Source organism: Chamaea fasciata, unplaced genomic scaffold, assembly GCF_029207755.1.
Source record: "Chamaea fasciata isolate MVZ Bird 193981 ecotype frontalis unplaced genomic scaffold, bChaFas1.0.hap1 SCAF_2, whole genome shotgun sequence".
NCBI classification, from domain to species: Eukaryota; Metazoa; Chordata; class Aves; order Passeriformes; family Sylviidae; genus Chamaea; species Chamaea fasciata.
Window position 1 is genome coordinate 17851786 of NW_027094087.1, and position 18401 is coordinate 17870186.

General features: G+C 42.6%; 1 protein-coding gene across 1 annotated transcript in view; it reads left to right on the top strand.

Moving 5' to 3' along the window:
- The first annotated feature begins 2535 nt into the window (after nt 1-2535).
- Nucleotides 2536-18401, top strand: part of MYH15 (myosin heavy chain 15) — a 43747-nt gene continuing 27881 nt past the window's right edge. Inside the window, exons 1-16 of the mRNA XM_066175133.1 lie at nt 2536-2677; nt 3736-3839; nt 4367-4510; nt 5986-6142; nt 7598-7625; nt 8475-8568; nt 9835-9852; nt 10451-10543; nt 11834-11897; nt 11986-12084; nt 13945-14048; nt 14463-14601; nt 15171-15289; nt 16379-16528; nt 16852-17022; nt 18124-18303. Coding sequence (XP_066031230.1) covers nt 2584-2677; nt 3736-3839; nt 4367-4510; nt 5986-6142; nt 7598-7625; nt 8475-8568; nt 9835-9852; nt 10451-10543; nt 11834-11897; nt 11986-12084; nt 13945-14048; nt 14463-14601; nt 15171-15289; nt 16379-16528; nt 16852-17022; nt 18124-18303 — 1758 coding nt within the window. The 5' untranslated portion in view covers nt 2536-2583. The remainder of the gene's footprint in view (nt 2678-3735; nt 3840-4366; nt 4511-5985; nt 6143-7597; nt 7626-8474; nt 8569-9834; nt 9853-10450; nt 10544-11833; nt 11898-11985; nt 12085-13944; nt 14049-14462; nt 14602-15170; nt 15290-16378; nt 16529-16851; nt 17023-18123; nt 18304-18401) is intronic.

Sequence of the window (18401 nt, forward strand, 5' to 3'; positions counted from 1 at the left end):
TACTCGGCCCCCTTTCCAGGCCAGGCAGTGCCACTGCAGTTGCTATTGCATTATCCCTGCCTGCCCTTAGTGCTACAGTCACTCCCAATAGCCCCAGTAAAGACAGACAAGGTCCCTTTTTTTCAGGTCTGGATGCACCATCAAACTGTTAGTCCTGGGAATGCCACTTAACTTTGCGTAACAATATCAGCTTTCCACAGGGAGCAGGCATTTTCAAGGATCTCCCACAGCTGATCTATAGGGGCTGGCTCTTTCTGTTGTTAGCCACAACAGGTTGAAAGGGAACACATTTTTAGCTTTAGCCTTGTCTTTCCTGACTATTCTGCATTTTAAAAATAATCTTTCATCCATAACCAAACAAAATTTCCCATTTCTTGCATCTGCCAACGGATTTGCCTCACGGAGTACTCTGCACCCCAAGGTTTGTGCTGCCTGGGCTCCAGCCTCTCCTGTAACTCCAAACAGCCAGGCTGCTGAAGTAAAAGGGATTCTCTCCCAGCTGCCAGAATGCTGCTTCACACCATAACATACTCGCTGCAGTGGTCCACCCTGAACATGGGGGGGGGGGGGGGGGGGAAAGGAAGAGATAAGGAGGTGATAGCTGAGAAACTGTCCCTAGGAGGTCTGCAAATGGAGCCAGGTTGCACAAAAGTAATTCAGAGCACTTAAGTGTATTCTAGGACTTGTGGGAACCTGCCCTGGGTCCTAGAGATTACTGGAGTGGGCCCTCTGGCATTTGCACGTTTAATGTGAAATGACACTTGTGTGCTCTAATGCTGCTCTGTTTAAATGTCTGAATTGATGTAATTTCACTGCTCCACTAGAGCTGAGATACAGAGAGAGAGAGAGAGAGAGAGAGAGAGAGGCTCTTGAGACACACAGAGAGAGAGAGAGAGAGAGAGAGAGGGGCTCTGCCATTGAGTTGTGTCTCCAGCTGGGAACTTTGGTCAATTCAGATGATGTTAAAGTAATTGGTGATACTTGTGCTTATGTAGGTGCTTAATCTTTAAAAATATTAAGGTTTAAAAAAATACTTTAAAATCTAGAAAAAATTAAAGCTAGTTTTGAGAAAGAAAATTTTTGCTCTACAGCAACTAGACAGAAGGTTTCCAGCTTTTACTGCAGCAGTGGGAGAGGGCTGGATGTAACGCTTTGGCAACTCTACTGTCTTAGGGCTTTACACTCCCTAGGAGGAACATGTTGAAAAAAAATCTGCCTTGGTTGACGAGCAGTTTTTATCTCTACCAGGATTTTGTTAGAAATAAATGGAATTAAAATTTGAAAGACTACAGTGTCTGTCTTAATAGGGGTCTTGAAAATTTACCCAGCTGCCCTGTATATTGCACAATAAATACAATAAGGGAAGAGATTACCCTGAGGGTCACTTACACAGCTTTAAATAGTAGTCAAATGGCGTCCTGACTTTAAAAAACCCAAACTTGAAATTCTAAAATTGTGTGTGTGCACCTTTTAGCAGTGGAACTTCTTTTAGACATTCTCTGGAAAATATGCTGAGTAGTTTATGTATGTTTAAGTATTTATGTCTGTGTCTGTAAAAAAAAAATCCCAAACCTAAACAAAACAAAAAATCCCAACACATCTGTTTGATCATTTTAGAGAGTACAGAACAAACTAATTACTTGGCAGTACAAACGCAGCAAATTAATCTCACTGGCACCCATGTCCCCTGCCCTCTCTTTCATGAAAAAAAGAGTCCTAAACACTGTGCCCTTGTCATTTGAGAGAAGAAGTGTAGGTATTAAGCTGGACTGATAAACTCAAAGCAATCTGAAAACATACAAAGCCCTTGCACCAACTCTGCAGGTACCCTTGCCCTTAGCCATGCCCTTTTGCGGGGGGATGCTCCGCCTGGTGAAATCAGAGGGAGCGGCAACCTGGGAAGCTGCACTAGCACAGGATCCCCCGGAGCCGTGTTAATCCTGTTTTTACCGGCATGCCAATTCCTGACTCAGAGAAGTGCAGGGAGCAGAGCTGTTTCCAGCTCCAGTGCTGACTCTCTGCAGTGAGAGCGTGGGCACACATCCCTGCAGCTTTGCAGCAGTGAAGCCTGGCTCCTTGTTTCCCAGAAAACGCCAGCCTGAGATGGTGCTTGAATCGGCTGAGCGGCACAGCCTCAGGGAGACCTGCGGGAGAGCATGCCTTTGCTCCAGGTGATTTTGAAAGAGGCCAGAAGAGGCTCCTGCTGAATGGTTTTTAAAATCATAGCTTCAAGTGAGCTCTCCTGCTCTTAAGCACCATTTGTGCCACAAAAAAGAGACAAAATCCTTCTCTGGAGATAACTGTGACCAATGTTGAGGTTAAGAACCATTCAAGATCAATAAACGGAGCCAAGGAAGCGTTTAACTAGAGGTGCAGTATAGTCCCAAATCTGTATTAGGCATTTGTGTTTAACACTAATCATCCCTTTGATAAGCCACCTGCCATGTTATGCTGAGTATTTTATATTGCCTGATATTGTTCACAAAATAGACCATTGTTTTATCTTTTCCCCCCTCTTCCTTCAGTAGACTGGGTGCCTTTCTTTTTCCTCTGTGAGCTGTGCCACCTTGAACCCTTGCCAAGATGATGGTCGATATGACAGAGTTTGGGGAGGCTGCTCCCTACCTCCGAAAGAGTGAGAAGGAGCTGATGAAGGCTCAGACTGTTGCCTTCGACGGTGAGTTGCAGATTCACAACCCCTTGTGCTGCCAGGGGCTGGTTCAGAGGGGTAAGGGTTACTTACAAATGTAGTCAAAGAAATGCAGAGCAAAGCAGGATGCGAAGCCTCCATTGTCACTGCTGTGCTGCTGCTGCTGCTGGGGGTAGCTGGTTCAACCAAATTTGGGTTCCTTTATTCTGCAAAACTACTAGAAACTCCCAGAGAGTAAAAAATAAAAATGATCTAAGTAAGTGTTTATCTAGATTTAGAAGAAGGTGTATTGGTACTGCTCTGCTAAAAGGGGAATCATCTCTGTCAGTTTTAGAGAAAAATAACAGACACTGATGTTTTTGTGGCCTGACTAGATGTCTTATTTGCTTTGCAGCATGTATAATAATGTGATGTTAGCTTTTAGCTTCCCATAATTTATTTTTCATTAAATGGGTTTCTATGAGCCCTGAGGTTTAGTAGTAAGTGTGAATACATCAATAACTGGGGCCTTTCACTATTCACAACAGTTGCTGTAACTAAAGACCTAAAGTCTTGTGCAGCTGCTCCAGACTCTAAAAAGGCACATACATAATTAAATGTGAGTTATTAATATTGGTGTTTTTCAACACAAATCTCAGAAGAATGTGAAGGAATAAGGTTAAATCTGATAGCTGGCAGTCAAATAATGTGGACTGAATTCCTTGAGCAGTTTGAAATTCTCTGTGTGACTTTTTAGCAAACGCCTTAATTTGGGCTTGGATCTCAGTTCCTCCATCTGCACACTGGTGATAATGATTATGGATTTCCCATGGAGGCTGGGGCTTAGCCAGCATTTGTGAAATATTTTGACACCTTGTGCTAGAAGGATCTATAGGAAGTTGAACAGCAGCTTCAAAGGAAGACAACATTTGGGAGCCCTACGCATTCTGCTTCATCACGCAGCTTCCCAGCACTGCCAATCTGCTGCAATCCCAGAGGTTTTGTGTTGCTTCTGCAGAAAAAGTAATCCAGCAATCTCACTTAGATAGGCATGGCGTTGCTGTTTGATGCAAGGCTGTGAACCCTCAGTCTTCTTAATTTCACAGGGAAGAAGAAATGTTGGGTTCCTGATGAAAAGAAAGCTTACGTTGAAGCTGAAATTACAGAAACCAGTGAAGGCAAAGTGACCGTGCAGACAACGGATGGAAGGGTACAAAACTGTTTTTATCTCATCTGTCACTAACAAGGCCAGAGCTGCAAGCCACAGAGTCGTTCTGGTTTCAGCTTGGTTGCGTGTTTCATGAAAGGGGCTGTGAATGGGAAGCCTCAGTAACTGATGCCAGCTCAGGATAGGATAGCACACCAAAAACCACCAAGGGAAAACCAGCAATGCAGTGATGGGTGGGTGAGCATCAGCTACTGCACAGCCGGGGGTGGGCTGTGACTGGAGGTTAGAAACCAGACACTTCTAGTTTGGTCCCTAGAGCTAAAAATCCAGGTTCTAGCCAAATCCCATGGCTTCTTTTGCAGCCATAGCATCAAGCTTCTTACTTTTACCAACTCAGCCTTCCCCCATTCTTCTGATACCTGTGGAAACACAGTATTGCGCACATAGGCAGGGACTGAGCTGGAGAACTTCCCTCTGCTGGGGGAAAAATACGTTTTCTTCCATAAGGTGTACAAAACAGCAGAGAATTCCAGTGTCTTCCATGTTGCTGCATTTGCTTGTCTTTGCAGACCATGACTATAAAAGAAGATGACGTGCAGACAATGAACCCTCCCAAATTTGACATGATCGAGGACATGTCTATGCTGACGCACCTGAATGAGGCGTCTGTGCTGTACAACCTGAGGAAGCGCTACAGCAACTGGATGATCTATGTAAGGGCCACTGCACAGGCACATTTAGCAACCTGCATTTCAAGTGCTGACAGTGTGTGTGAACATGGTGTGTTCTTTGTGTTTGTTTTACAACTCTGATAAGTCACAAAAGTGAGTGTCTTGCTCTTCACCTCAAGAAAGATGCTGCTTGGAGCTGGCTGAATGCAGACACAAAGCTGAATGAGTAAGATGGTGCCTGGCTCCTTAGTTTTGCTTGCTTGCCTAGGAAAGGGGTGGGGGGACATTTTTCTTAAGTCAAGGTGTTTGGGAGACCCAGTTTATTTTCCATCTTCTAATATTAATCCATGTCAATGCCAGCCATGGGAATTTCTTTTGCTTTCAGTTAGCTGCATACAATTGTGTTTTAAATCAGTCAAAGGAATCCATTGATTTTCCAGCCAATCCTTGCTCTGTTTTTTGGTATTAATCGGAAGAGCAAATCCAACATTACCCATTTAAATTCTGATTGTCAAACATTTTCTGTGTTTCTCTAGTAACCCCTGTATGGACATGTAGGGCCTAAAGCACAGCTTTGTTTGCAGATCAGTACAGGTCGAAAATTAAACTGGCATCTTGCCTTAATCCATTTACTGGTAGGGGTGTATTTTATTTCTTTCTAGAAAACAGGACTGAGGATTCATGCCAAGGCCATTCAGGAGCATGTGCTAATGCTATATTTAGGGGAAGGGACCTGGATTTCACCTGAAACTTTTAGAACTTAATTGAGCTCATTAATCTGTGTGCATATAGTGATTGTGCCCATATGATAACTGGGTTTCTTTGAAGATATTGCCTCAAGCTGGGCTAAGTACTTGAAAAGTTACCAGCTGACACCAATTGCCTGGGGTTGCAACTCAAAACTCATTCTTCCTCAGAGTGACCAGGCCCCAGAGAACTGATGTATATCATCCAGAGAGCAACTATAAAGAGATATTTACCAAACCTGCATCTCCAAAGCTGAAAAAGGTTCCACAGCTTTGGGGTGCAACACTATGAAGTGGTTTTCTCTTTGAACGCCCACCAGAAATTGTCTTGAGGTTCTTGCATAAAAGTAATAATGGGAGGTTGTTTCTCCTAAAAATGGAGGTCAAACAGGGACGCTGTAACTTTCCATTGCAATGTCTGTTTTCAAGAGGAAACAACACCCATGAAGCAGCAAGGCACAAAATCAGACACAAGTCTATTTGCTGCTCCTTTGTTTTCCTGAAGGGGATGTTTCCATTTCAGGTTGACACCTCAAAACCAGTTTTCCCCTTTTGAAAACTGTTCAATATCTGTAGTTTTGGTGGGAATTGCAATTAGGAAGTCACTTAGCAAACCAGTACTTTCCAAAATTCAGAAAGTCTGGAATCCAAGTCAGAATTCAAACCTAAATCAGCAGCTGGCAATGTCACACATCCTGCTTGGTTAACCAAGACTTTTTGCCTTACCGCTTGAGTGATTTTTCTACACTCTGTCTTTGTGTTACTCTCTAGACTTACTCCGGTTTATTCTGTGTAACCATAAACCCCTACAAGTGGTTGCCAGTCTACAAAGCGGAGGTCGTAGCTGCATACAAAGGCAAGCGGCGCTCGGAGGCTCCTCCCCACATCTTCTCCATCGCCGACAACGCGTACCACGACATGCTGCGGAGTAAGTGCCACCGCCTGTCCGCACCCCGGCCACACCTCCTCGGGCTGGAGTGGTTGTGCTGCAGGGAGGCGTGCGAGAGCTTTTGCAGCATGTAACAAATGTGAAAACTGTCCACAAGCAACAGGGGCTTGGCAGTCCGTGACGATTTTGTATTTGTGTGTGTATCCGTGTAGTTGTTTTGTTTCTGAGCCACCCTGCCTGTTCTGTGGCACTCCTGGTACCCGTCTGTCAGGTGCCCAGATTGAGCTGTCTGATCTGAGCGAAACCATCAGCTCGCAACAGAAATGGGGCCAGGTCCCAAAGGTCTGACACTGCTTTCCCAAGCCCAAAAATAAACCTCCAGTCAGTTGACGCTCCGTACCAGGAGGCTGATGGGATGTGTGCGTTCCAAGGGGGGTGAAGGCAAGGCCTGTGGGGTGCTGTGGGCACACTGCTGGCCTTGACCCTGACCTGCGGGGTTGTCCCAGTGCCTGCCACCGCTCCGGGCACCAGTCCTGTGGCAGCCAACTCCAGATTTCCCCAGGAAATTTCCTCACCAATCCTGTGGTGGCGAGCTACAGATTTCCCCGGGAAATTTCCTCGCCCTGACCCTCGCGTTTCTGGGAAGAAAAGAGTTTCTCAGCAGAGAGCAGCAGCGATGTGCTCCTACCAGGGCCTGTGGGGCCGCAGGATAGATCCAAAAGACCCTTGGTCAGAACACATCCTGCTGACACTTGGTTTTAATAAAATGAAAAAGCGCTTTAGCTGTGAGGGGACAAAAAGCACCGGGCAGAGGGGATGTGTGTGTGGCTGCAAAGAGATGCTCTTTCATTAGATAAGGCTGCTCAATATGTAGCCTGCCATGACGACTGGAATTATAAAAAGAAAAGAGGAATTTAGGCTCAATGACTTGGGAAGCTGCCATGATTTAGCGCTTGCTGGACTTGATTAATAATATATTAGGGTTGCAGAGTGTTCTAATAAATGCTTGTTTCTGATCAGGCAATTAGGCATGGACAATAGGCTGCTTAGTTCCAACAGCACGGCCAGCTGAAGAGGAGTACACATGCATTTTAAGGAACAGCCTGTGAAAAAAGAGAAAAATTACTTGGGTTGGTCTACTACTGCAGGAGCAGAAAGATCAAACATGGGCAAAGACAAACTCAAGAGTAAGAGAATAAATGCTTTCAGAACAGGAAATTACTTTCTTTATTATAGTTTCCCAGACAAAGATGAATGTGTACAACTGACAGGTATTTAATACCAATTTGAGGAAAACACAAGAGAAGGATTCAGGGAACCTGCACTTCTGGAAATCATTCTAAATGATAACAGTTTTTATCTTTCTGTCTTTGCTTCATGTGATCCTCTCCTGTCCTCGCATGACTGATTCTGGTACTCATTTGCAATTATAATAAGTGATTTGTTCACCCTACTAAGTTTCTCTGTCTTTTTTTCTTTTTTTGCCCTCCACAGATCGGGAGAATCAGTCTATGCTGATCACGTAAGTTCTTCTTTTTTGACTGATTTGAAACTTTTTTGCTGTGAAAAACATTGAAGAAAAAACCCTGATAAAAAATAAGTTGACTCTTAAAATCTCAGCTAAATTTCCTGGAACCAAGTAACTGTCAATTTGGCCATCTGATGGTTAACTTGACCTCCATGAGAAAGAAGGAGCTAAAGGTTTGATGGAGCCTGGCCCATTTCTGATCCCCATCTGGTGAACAGTCATGTAGGCATGAAAACAACTCAGCAGGCAATTAAAACTGGATTAGCCTTTCTGTGGCTGTCCTCTTTCTGGACTCCTTCTATTCAGTGTAGTTACTCTTGCTGAAAGTTATATTTCAGGGTGCTGTGTAGATGAATCAAAAGAGGGGGAGATGGCCAAGGTAGAAAAGAGGAGGTGTGACGTTTACTGGCAAGCATGAAAGGATGGAGACTTAGGCGTCTCTACAAAGTTGCATGTGCTCTCAGGTAATGCTGGCAAATTACTTCAGCTTTCCTCTGCCTTTTCTAGCTCATTTACTGGATATATATATGTATACCCCAGAGAGTTAGTCTGGATGTTTTCAATTAAACTTCATGTCCCTAAAAGAAGCTCAGTGTAGTGTGGGTTTGTGCGGGACTTCTGAGCTCAGTTGTATGAAGAGCCTGTTACTGCTGTCATAGGACTGCACATCCTCATTCAGTCAATTTGATGTATTTCCACGGAAATGGCTGAGCAACAGGCTGCAGATTCAGAGTCAGGGAGTCTGAGAACAGCCTTGAGGGGAGGAGCTGCCTGGACAGGGTTTTAAAGGATGAGTTGCAGCTGTTTGAGCAATGTTTTTTGTTTTCTTTCCCCTTCCTCTAGCGGAGAATCCGGCGCTGGCAAGACTGTCAACACAAAACGAGTCATCCAGTACTTTGCCACAGTGGCAGCCCTGGGTGAAACTGGTAAAAAGAACGTAAGTCTGCTGGTGGCTGACTCAGTTCAAGGTTCCTCTCTTGTGCACGACTAACCTCACGAGTCTGCAGGACTGAGAGCATGCTGTTCTGAAGGGAGAGAAGCACACATGAACTTACCATGCTCCAAATGGAGCAGAAACATCACCTCTGGTTCTGGACAGATGCTTGTTGCTGCCACTTTTTTTCCCCGGGAATTTCAGGTTTTGTGTGTGCTAAATATCCTTCTGATTGTGTTAAAACTGGTCAAAAGATGGGAAGAGTGTAAAGAATAAGAAATTTCATTTTTTTTCCAAAAGGAAAATAGTCTCCAAAGAGACTAGGATTATAACTTCTCATCAAAATGTCTGTTTCATGGAAAGCCTTTTTGTCCACAAAAAAAGGGATTGTTTTGACAAAAGATATTTTTTCAATCAGCTTTTCTGTATTTCTGTTTGGATAAGTGCTGTTCTGCTTGTAAGTGCTCTCTAGGGCTACAGTGAATGATGTATTCATGCTGCTTTTTATCTTGTGTTGCTATGAGCTTATTTGCTATGAGCTTCATTGCACTTGAAGGTTTCAGTGCTCTTTTGTCGTGAATTAACTGATTCCTATGAACTGTATTTATAAGGCCAAAATTTCAGCCATGCTTCAAGTTTGTGCGCAGAACTCACGTCATCAAACTCTAAAACCCTTTCTCCTGAGGCCTGTAAAGCTTTCTTAACAAATAGTTGAGTTGTCCAGAGCCAGTTTCCTGCATGCAGTGAGGCTGTGCTCATCGTGGTGTCTAAAACCTGCTGTGCTTGTGCAGCAATGGTGCTCCTACCCCGAGCTTATTGTTTGAACTTCCACTGCAGAAATCTACCCTGTTTTGCTCTGAAGATGTCCTATGATAGACCAAAACACCAACTAAATGAACAGAGAAAAAAGACTGCTGCTAGGTGGCAAGAATAAAAGAGCATAAATGCAAACAGACAAGTTCTAGGCAGTAAGATTGTGCCACACTTGAACTTTTGAATAATTTTGGGGAGGAAAATGAAATGCAGCCTGGCCTGATAAACTACATGAAGCATCTTCCAGCTGCAATACCTGTTTTTGCACCATTGTGATGTATGGTGAATGACAAGTAATAGCCACACATGCTTTTTGAAGGCTTCAAAAAGCACGGCTGGTGTGTTGGTGCCCACAAGACAGCCAGCCTTGCTAATTGTTATATTTAGTAGTTCTCTGTGTTAGTATTCATATTCTCTCTCTTTTTTCTCTCCATTGTGTTCCTATTTTGTAAACAGCCAGCAACCAAAACTGGGGTAAGTCATCAGCTTTGCTATTTTATTTTTGCCTGGCAGAATTGGTGTTGGACTCTGCCAAATGTGCCATGATCCTCAGCATTTCAGTTTGTGTGGTTCCCAGGTGAATGATGAATGATCCCAGGAGCCCCAGCAGGAAAAGTCTTTTACTTCCCAAACTGAACCCTGTGCAAGCAGCAGTTAAAGCTTTTCTCATCTCCAAAAATCCCAAATGTTACAAGCTCCAAGTGCTATTAAATCAAATGCATTCTAGTGCTTGTGACTGCCTCCAGTAGCCCCTCTCCTACACACGTTCCTCATTCCTGGGATGTCCCCACATGCTCTCGGTGATTTCTTTCTCATGCAGATGGCACAAGCTATAAATCTACAAAGCCAAACAGTAGGGAGCAGCAGAATATTCGAGGCCTTTTATGCACTCATAATTGACTGATGGTCTCGCTGTTCTGCCATTCACATTGTGCCACCCCTGGGGTGAAGCTTAATAAATCACTTTGCTACAGAGGCTGCACTCTGTAAGTGAATGCACAGCTGAGCTAGAACTGACAGCTGAGTTTGTGGCCTGTAGGTTTCTCAATAGTATTTCAACCTTGATTTCTAGGGAACCTTGGAGGATCAAATCATTCAAGCAAACCCAGCCCTAGAAGCTTTTGGAAATGCCAAAACCCTGAGAAATGACAATTCCTCGCGTTTTGTAAGTCTGCAGCATAATCTAGTGATGTCTTATTCAACAATGGCCAGTTAATAACACCTGTGTCATAATCCCTTCACAGATTGCATTTTGCCCACTAAAATTATTGGATTTCCACAGAGTGGAAAAATAACATCGTAGGATCTGACAAAAACCTGAAGAGAAACAGAGAAAGATCAAGTTTGAATAATTGTTTAAACTGTTTAAATTGTTTAAAATGAACAGAAGACAAGCAAAGCCCACTGTTAGGAAGGCCTTTGAACAGCAGTGGTAGATCTTCCTGAGAATTAGGAATGCCTCTGCATTATTTTCCTACCCCTTTTTTCACCAGCCTGTCTTTCCCCCTTCCTATAGTAGCTATACTTTGCCACTAAGTGTCAGAAATACACCACAGTCCCTGTTCCCTCCCACATCCTCCCCTGTGCAGACCCTCCCTGCAGCAGCACTCTTACCCTTGAGCCACTAGGTTTGCCTCTTTGGCTCAGGAAGCTGTCCCTGCTTGTCCCTCGGTGCTGCCATCACCTTGGGGCTCTGATCCTCTCCATTAGGTTTCCAGGAGTGCAATCCTCTTCGGAGCACTGCCTCTGCCGCCTTTGGCTGACATTGTCTGGGAGGTCCGAAAAGAGTGGCATGGGGATGACAAGCCTGAATTTGGAGCCCTTGCTTCTCTAACAAATCCTGTTAAAAATTAAATTGGAAGGGGAGGAGAGGACCAGAAGTTGTAAGCATCTGTAAAGCTACACAGTAAGCTGTCAGCTGGAACAGAAATTAATTCTCCTTAAAAGTTTGTGTGTTTGAATATGAGAAACTAAATGAAAACTACTAATTTTTCATGAATTGGGAGAGATGGATGTGTAAATTTAATAGGCAAAGCTGTGTAAAATCACAGCACTCTTCTGACATAAGTTGGTACATGTAGGTTAGGACTGCAAATGAGGAGAAGCCAAAAAAGGAGCCTGTTTGTCTTAAGCCCAGGCTTAATACTCTGAGTCCTGCATTACAGTAAACCTGCATCATGCAACTGGAAGCCATGTGCTTTGCCATGTCTTAGCCTGGCAGATAAGTACACTGTTATCCTTTCTCCAAAAGCAGATTACATAGCTCTATATGCAGGCTTAGGCTTGGAAGACAGTAATATTGTTTGATATTTTTCATTGAAAATATGCCTGTGCAAAGCCAAGGAGCTTGTATAAATTGATTCTTTGGGCCAAATGATTGCCTTCAAGCTGTATTCTTTGTTTCCCTCTGTGTATACTATATGTACTAATTAGAATATTCTTCTGTGTGAATTAGGGTAAATTTATCCGAATCCATTTTGGAACTACAGGCAAGCTGTCATCTGCTGATATTGAGATTTGTAAGCAGCAAACTCCTTTTAAAAAATACAATTGCTCATCTGAAAGCTGTGAGATCCTTTCTCACTGAATTTTTCTTTATGCAACTAGATTTATTGGAGAAATCTCGAGTGATTTTCCAGCAACCTGGTGAAAGAGACTATCACATCTTCTACCAAATCCTGTCAGGAAAGAAACCAGAGTTGCTAGGTAAGCATTATGTGGATCCACAGCTTTTAAGAACCTAAAACTAAATAAACTGAGGATAAGGGGTTAGGAGGCAAACCCATGTGCAGAAAGGCCATTGTGCTTCCACTTGATGAAACTGAACTTCCACTGTCAAATACAATCTTTTAGAGATGTTGTTTTGGTAGCAGCAGCAGACACCATTTTTCTCATATTACAGATTAATATAATGGGAGTAAGACTCAGGCAGTACTTTTAAAACATAGCACTATAACGGCAAAAAGTGTCACACTGAATTTGTGTAATCCAAGGTCTCAAAACATCTGGAAAATGCTATGCCTCCAAAGTATTTGTGGTGATAAAACTTTAATTATCCAGAATTTCACAAATGAGAAGATTTGCTTATAGGTCCACAAAGAAAAACTAGTTTCCTCTTTCTGCCCCAAGTGACAAAACTGACATTCCCAGCATGTTGTGTAGCAAGAGAGACTATTCAAAGCTGCCTGCTGCTGATTATGTAGTGATTACTTCTTTCAAGCTTCCCCTGGCTCAGTGTGGCCGCACAGACCCACGGGCAGAGAGGGGCCAAGATGCTTTGAATAAAACCTTCACTAGTTATTTAAGTGACATGGTTTGCTGACTTCAATTTGTGCTCTGAAGGAATACATTTTGTGAAATATGTTGGAGAGTCACTTTATTGCTCTTCTAAACTCCCACTAAGCCATAGCAATCATAATCTCTTTTGAAGTCTTATTATCCTGACAGTGCGTGGTCAAGTCCCTAACACTCTAAGCTTTACGTGGCTTAATTAATGACAATTATAGGAAAGATTTCAAGGAAGCTTTGCACTGAGATTTCTGTGAGAAACCCTGTGCTGGGAAAATGCTCTGTTTCTCATAAACTCTCTGTGTGCTCCACAAGAGCACACGTCTTTCTGGCCAGCAGGAACATGTCTGCAGGTTCTTGAAGAGGCTGAAACCAACAGGGGCTTGTGTTTTGTAGACAAGAAATGTATGTGCTTGTATATAAACACATCCATATCTAAATAAGGATAAGTATAGATATAAATAAGTATGGATGAACATAACTATAGATAAAGCGATATATATCAGAGTGACTACATAGCAAAGTAAGACAGGCTTATAAAGAATGAGATTTCACATAAACATATATTGATAGCCATATGTTTACATAGACACATATTTAGAAATGTAGGGATGTGTGTCTGCATATAAAAGATTGAAATCTAGACCAAACCTCTGTCTGGTGAATGTGGGTGAAACTTTCAGTTGATTTAAGGAAGCAGGAGTCTGTCTTACTTTTAGAGCCAGCTAGCATTGTAGAAAATAGCTCTGCATTTTTGGGTTTTGATATAAAGGAATGACAATGGAGCAAGCCATATTCTGACTTGTATTTATCAAAAGCCAAGTGTCTTCCGCAAAGGGTGCTGGAAGTCACAATTCTCTGAGTATGTTATAAAACAAGGGAGCCATGCCTGTACTCCCCGTCTTGGATCATCCCAAAGTATTTTTCTCCTCTCTACTTAGATGGGATTTTTTTCACCTAAAAGCATGCAAGGCAGAAAGTAGGACTGTACAGGAAATTATTAACTCAATTACTGCAATACATGCTCAATAGATGTGTATGCACAGTAGATGTTAATATGCAGTATTTCTGTATTCTTTCTATTCACACTTTCTCTACATCTTCAGACTAACATAGAAAAATAAGAGAGCTGGTTTCTGCCCTGCAGCTGTTAAAATAAAAACAACAAAACATCTCGGTAGTGCAGGGACAAATGTAGGCTACAGTTGATGTTTTCATCTCCATTTTCGAGGATAACCTGAATGGATGGCAGTTTTGACCTTAGCAGCTCTTTTACAGACATGCTCCTGATCTCTACCAACCCATATGACTACCACTTCTGCTCACAAGGAGTAGTGACAGTGGACAACTTGGACGATGGAGAAGAATTGTTGGCAACAGATGTAAGTCTGTACGGATTTTACTTTGTGTTTCCTAGATCAGGGGAGGAAGACTGCTGGGAGGAGCCCAACTTCTTTCCCTGAAACTATTGGACTAAAGCAAAAGCAGGATTGGGTCTTAACAGCATTCAGACTGTGAAGCACAAGGCCTGGTAAACTGTCACACTTTGGAATCTGGCCTTGTTCCATGTAATGCCCACCTTTTATGATACTTATATATAAAATGGTAGATGAAGAGAGCTCTGCCCTGGCTTCCCTGCCACTGCTGGGTCTTCAGGGTGTTCCAGTGGCTACTTTGGGTGATAACACCCCTTGGCAGGATAGCAATATCAGCCATGCAGAGGTAGATTGAGGGGCTGCAAACACCACTGCTTTTGAGCAGGGAGGTGACAACATATCTGTATTCCCTTTTCACAGCAAGCCATGGACATCTTGGGATTTGTGCCTGATGAGAAGGCTGGTTCCTACAAGCTCACAGGTGCCATCATGCACTTTGGGAATATGAAATTCAAGCAAAGACCTCGAGAAGAGCAGGCAGAGGCTGATGGCACTGAAAGTAAGAATAACACTAAAAATTACTCCTCAGCTTCAAAAGTCTGGCATGTAACAGGCACTGTGCTGAAGAAGTAGCAGCCTGTTTACTTTGTTCTTGTACACTGCAGCTCCTGATCAGCCAAGAGTGCTGTATTTGTAACATGATTAATCAGTGGTGAATAACCTTGCTCAGCAGGAGATGAACAGACACAGTCAGACTAACAAGATCAAATTCCATTTTTGAGACTATTTGCACAAAATGGTTGTGAAATCCTGCTGCCTTAACTTTCTCTTTCATGACTTCAGGTCCTGCTTCTTTTATTTTCTCTTGTACCTGAAACTGTCTATAACCAGTGTGGAGATTCTTTTCCCTAAATTTGAAGAGTTTCATAAGTGAGATTCTTGCAGCAACTGGTGTATATGACCTAACATAAGAGAGAGTACAGGCATGCCTAACACAAATCACTGAGACCAAGGCCTTTATCCAATTCATCTTTCAAAGTGAATGTACTTAATATTTTTCTTTTTTTAGCTGGGCATGTTTCCATGTAGAAGTTTAAAGCCAATTGAAACCTTGTTTCTCCTGACCAGGTGCTGATAAAGCTGCTTACCTGATGGGAATTAACTCCTCTGATTTGATTAAGGGTCTGCTGCATCCTAGAGTGAAAGTTGGCAACGAGTACGTGACCAAAGGTCAAAGCGTTGAACAGGTAAGGAGACACTTTCAGGACATTTGGATACGTGTCCTGCAAGCCTTGAGGATTTGCCTGTAACATCTCAGAGACAGACAGCTGTTACAAATATTAACATGAGTCTCTATTACCTGTTTTCATTTTGTATCCCCAAACTTGGTGAAATATATGGTGAAATTGAGCGGAGGAGACAGACAAAGGTATATTGGCCAGCACTACTTTAGATAGAATTGTTTTTCTGATGTGTTAGTAGCAGCCACTCCAGAAAACCAGGTGGAGTAAAACCACACGGGGACTGATAGCTAATTCTGGATGAGAATAGTTACCTAGAAGATTTAAGCCATGGATTATTTATTCACTCATCACTCATTCATTATTCATGTAATTTTAATCTCTGTGTGACCTCAATCAGCTAAAGGCAATATCCACTTAAAGTTATCTCCTAATTTAAGGGAAAAAGAGTCCTTGGGTTGCTATGCTGCAGCTGTAGCAATATTGTAGAAGATGCTGCAGTGTTTTGGTTACAATAAAAGTTGCTGTTTGAAGATGGCCTGTGGTACAGGCTCAGAAACCTGAAAACTGCTAGAGGTGTATCCTAATGATGCAAATGTGCACAGGCTAAAGAAAATACTTCAGACAAACCTTTCCTATTGCCTGCTCATGCCATAGCATCCCTCAAAAATTAGAGGAAGAAGTCAATTAACAACTTGAGCATAAATCTCCACCCTGCTCTGTCAGTAGCTCTGGACATCATAGCTGGCATCTGGCCTGTGAGTTTATGCTATCTTGCTTCTACAGAAATATAACGGATTTAAACATTTGGAACTTGCTGTCCAACTGTTTCCCAAGACGTACTTTGTGAGCACTTTACATCCATGTTAGTAGGCATCCATATATTTAGCAGAGATTTGAAGGAAATTTAGCAGAGATAATAGGAGAGACTATGTTGTATTAACTATGCCTTGGTGGTTATACAAACCACTGGGAAATTTCATTTAAACTGTAAACAGACATTGAAATAGTCTACTATTCTACTAGTCTGCAAAATCTTTGTGTCCCATAGGTTACTTTGTTTCACACTGCAGTATTCTAAAACATGTATTTTAGGTTCTGTATGCTGTTGGGGCCTTATCTAAGGCAGTGTACGACCGAATGTTCAAATGGCTAGTGGTCCGTATCAACAAGACCTTGGACACTAAGCTGCCAAGACAGTTCTTCATTGGAGTCCTGGATATTGCTGGGTTTGAAATCTTTGATGTGAGTATTAATGTGTGAGGGCTGGGTGGAAGGACATAAAAGATTGGCATCTTTTATAGAGATAGCTCTTGGTTGGGTGTTTCTCTTTCTAAATGAACAGAAGGCAAAGTACTGAGAAAGCCATAAGGCAAATAATGTGCATGATTTTACATGTTGGTTTTTTTTTTTTTTTTCCATGAATAAATATAAAAACCACTTGGCTGGACATGCCAATAGTTCCTGGGAACAACATCTGATATGCTTTGGGCTGTAAACAGTTTCCTTCTTGCTGCTCCACCAAGTTAACTGCAATGCAAATGCTTCTTTTTTCTCTCTTTCTGCAGTTTAACAGCTTTGAGCAGCTGTGCATCAATTACACCAATGAGAAACTGCAACAGTTTTTCAATCATCACATGTTTGTCCTGGAGCAAGAAGAGTATAAGAAGGAAGGCATTGACTGGGTATTCATTGACTTTGGCATGGACCTGCAGGCCTGCATTGATCTAATTGAGAAGGTATGTACATGCCAAGGAGTATTCACTGAAATGGTTTTATCTGTGATGCTCCCTTGGATGTGTCCTCATGGCCCAGTGAACAGAGTAGGATAAACAACATGACACGTTCCTTGCCTTTCTACCTGCAACACAGAATCAAAGGAAAATCAGTATTTGTGGCTACTCAGCTTTACCTTTGGAATTCTGCCTTACAGAGCCAACAGCAGCCAACAAACTGTAGCTGGTAATTTGTATGGCTGCAATATCTTCCCTGGTTAGCACTTTAATCTTTTTTCTGTCCCTGCTGTTCCTCCATTTAGTCTTAACCGCATATGATTAACATCAAAGTCATCAGCTTCTCAGGGCAAATGCAATGTTTCAGTCTTGTGCCCTGTACATCTCCTGTGAGGCTCCTCTTTCTCACATTACATGCTGATGTGCAAAGTTCTTTGCGCTCTTTCTACCTTGAAAAGGAAAGAAACCTCTCACCAATTCCTCAGAATGGGATATGCCTTTCCTCTTCCTTTCTTTGGGAGTGTAATGGGGTCCTTGTGGGGCAGCTGTCCCCTGCTGTATAACCTCTCTTTGTATCTCTCTTTCTTCCATGTTTTATGGCGCAGCATCTAACCTTGCTGATCTGAGAGGAAACACAAAATTTTGCATCCTGCATTAGAAGGAAATTCATAACAGCAGAATTAGAAAGTCTGATTATTAAGTGGTCTTCTATTTGATCATTTTCTTGTCCAAGGGCAGGATATCTGTGCGTGATCCTAACCCCTCAAAAACAATCTGCCCAGTGCTACGAGGTTTGTTCATCTCTTCCTAAGACATGAATGATAAAATGCTAGTTGGTCCAGCTGCCAGGAAAGATAAATCAAACTCTTCCTGGAAACCATCATAAAGCCTCCTAAGGCAGAAGTGACATACTGAATAGTCAAAGGTGACATACTGAATAGGCAACAGGGTGGTTACTACTTTAACAGAATAGTCAAAGACTTCCTCCTCAGGTTGAGAAAAAATTTTGCAGGCTTAAAATTCCATCAGATAAAACTTACAGGCTGCATAGCCACTGCAATCAGGTGGCCTAAACATTTCCCAACAAAGATGCTCTTAAATCCACAGCCACTGGGAATCCTGTCTATCCTTGAAGAGGAGTGCATGTTCCCAAAAGCTACAGATATGACATTCAAATCCAAACTCTATGACAACCATCTTGGGAAGTCACCAAACTTACAGAAGCCCAGGCCTGATAAGAAAAGGAAATATGAAGCTCACTTTGAACTCCTTCATTATGCTGGTGCAGTAAGTTCCTCTGCTAGCAGGTAGACTTTGTATCAGAGATCTTCCAGGTGGGATTTCGCTGTAGCACGCAAGGGAGGGTGGGAAGGATGGAGAGGGGA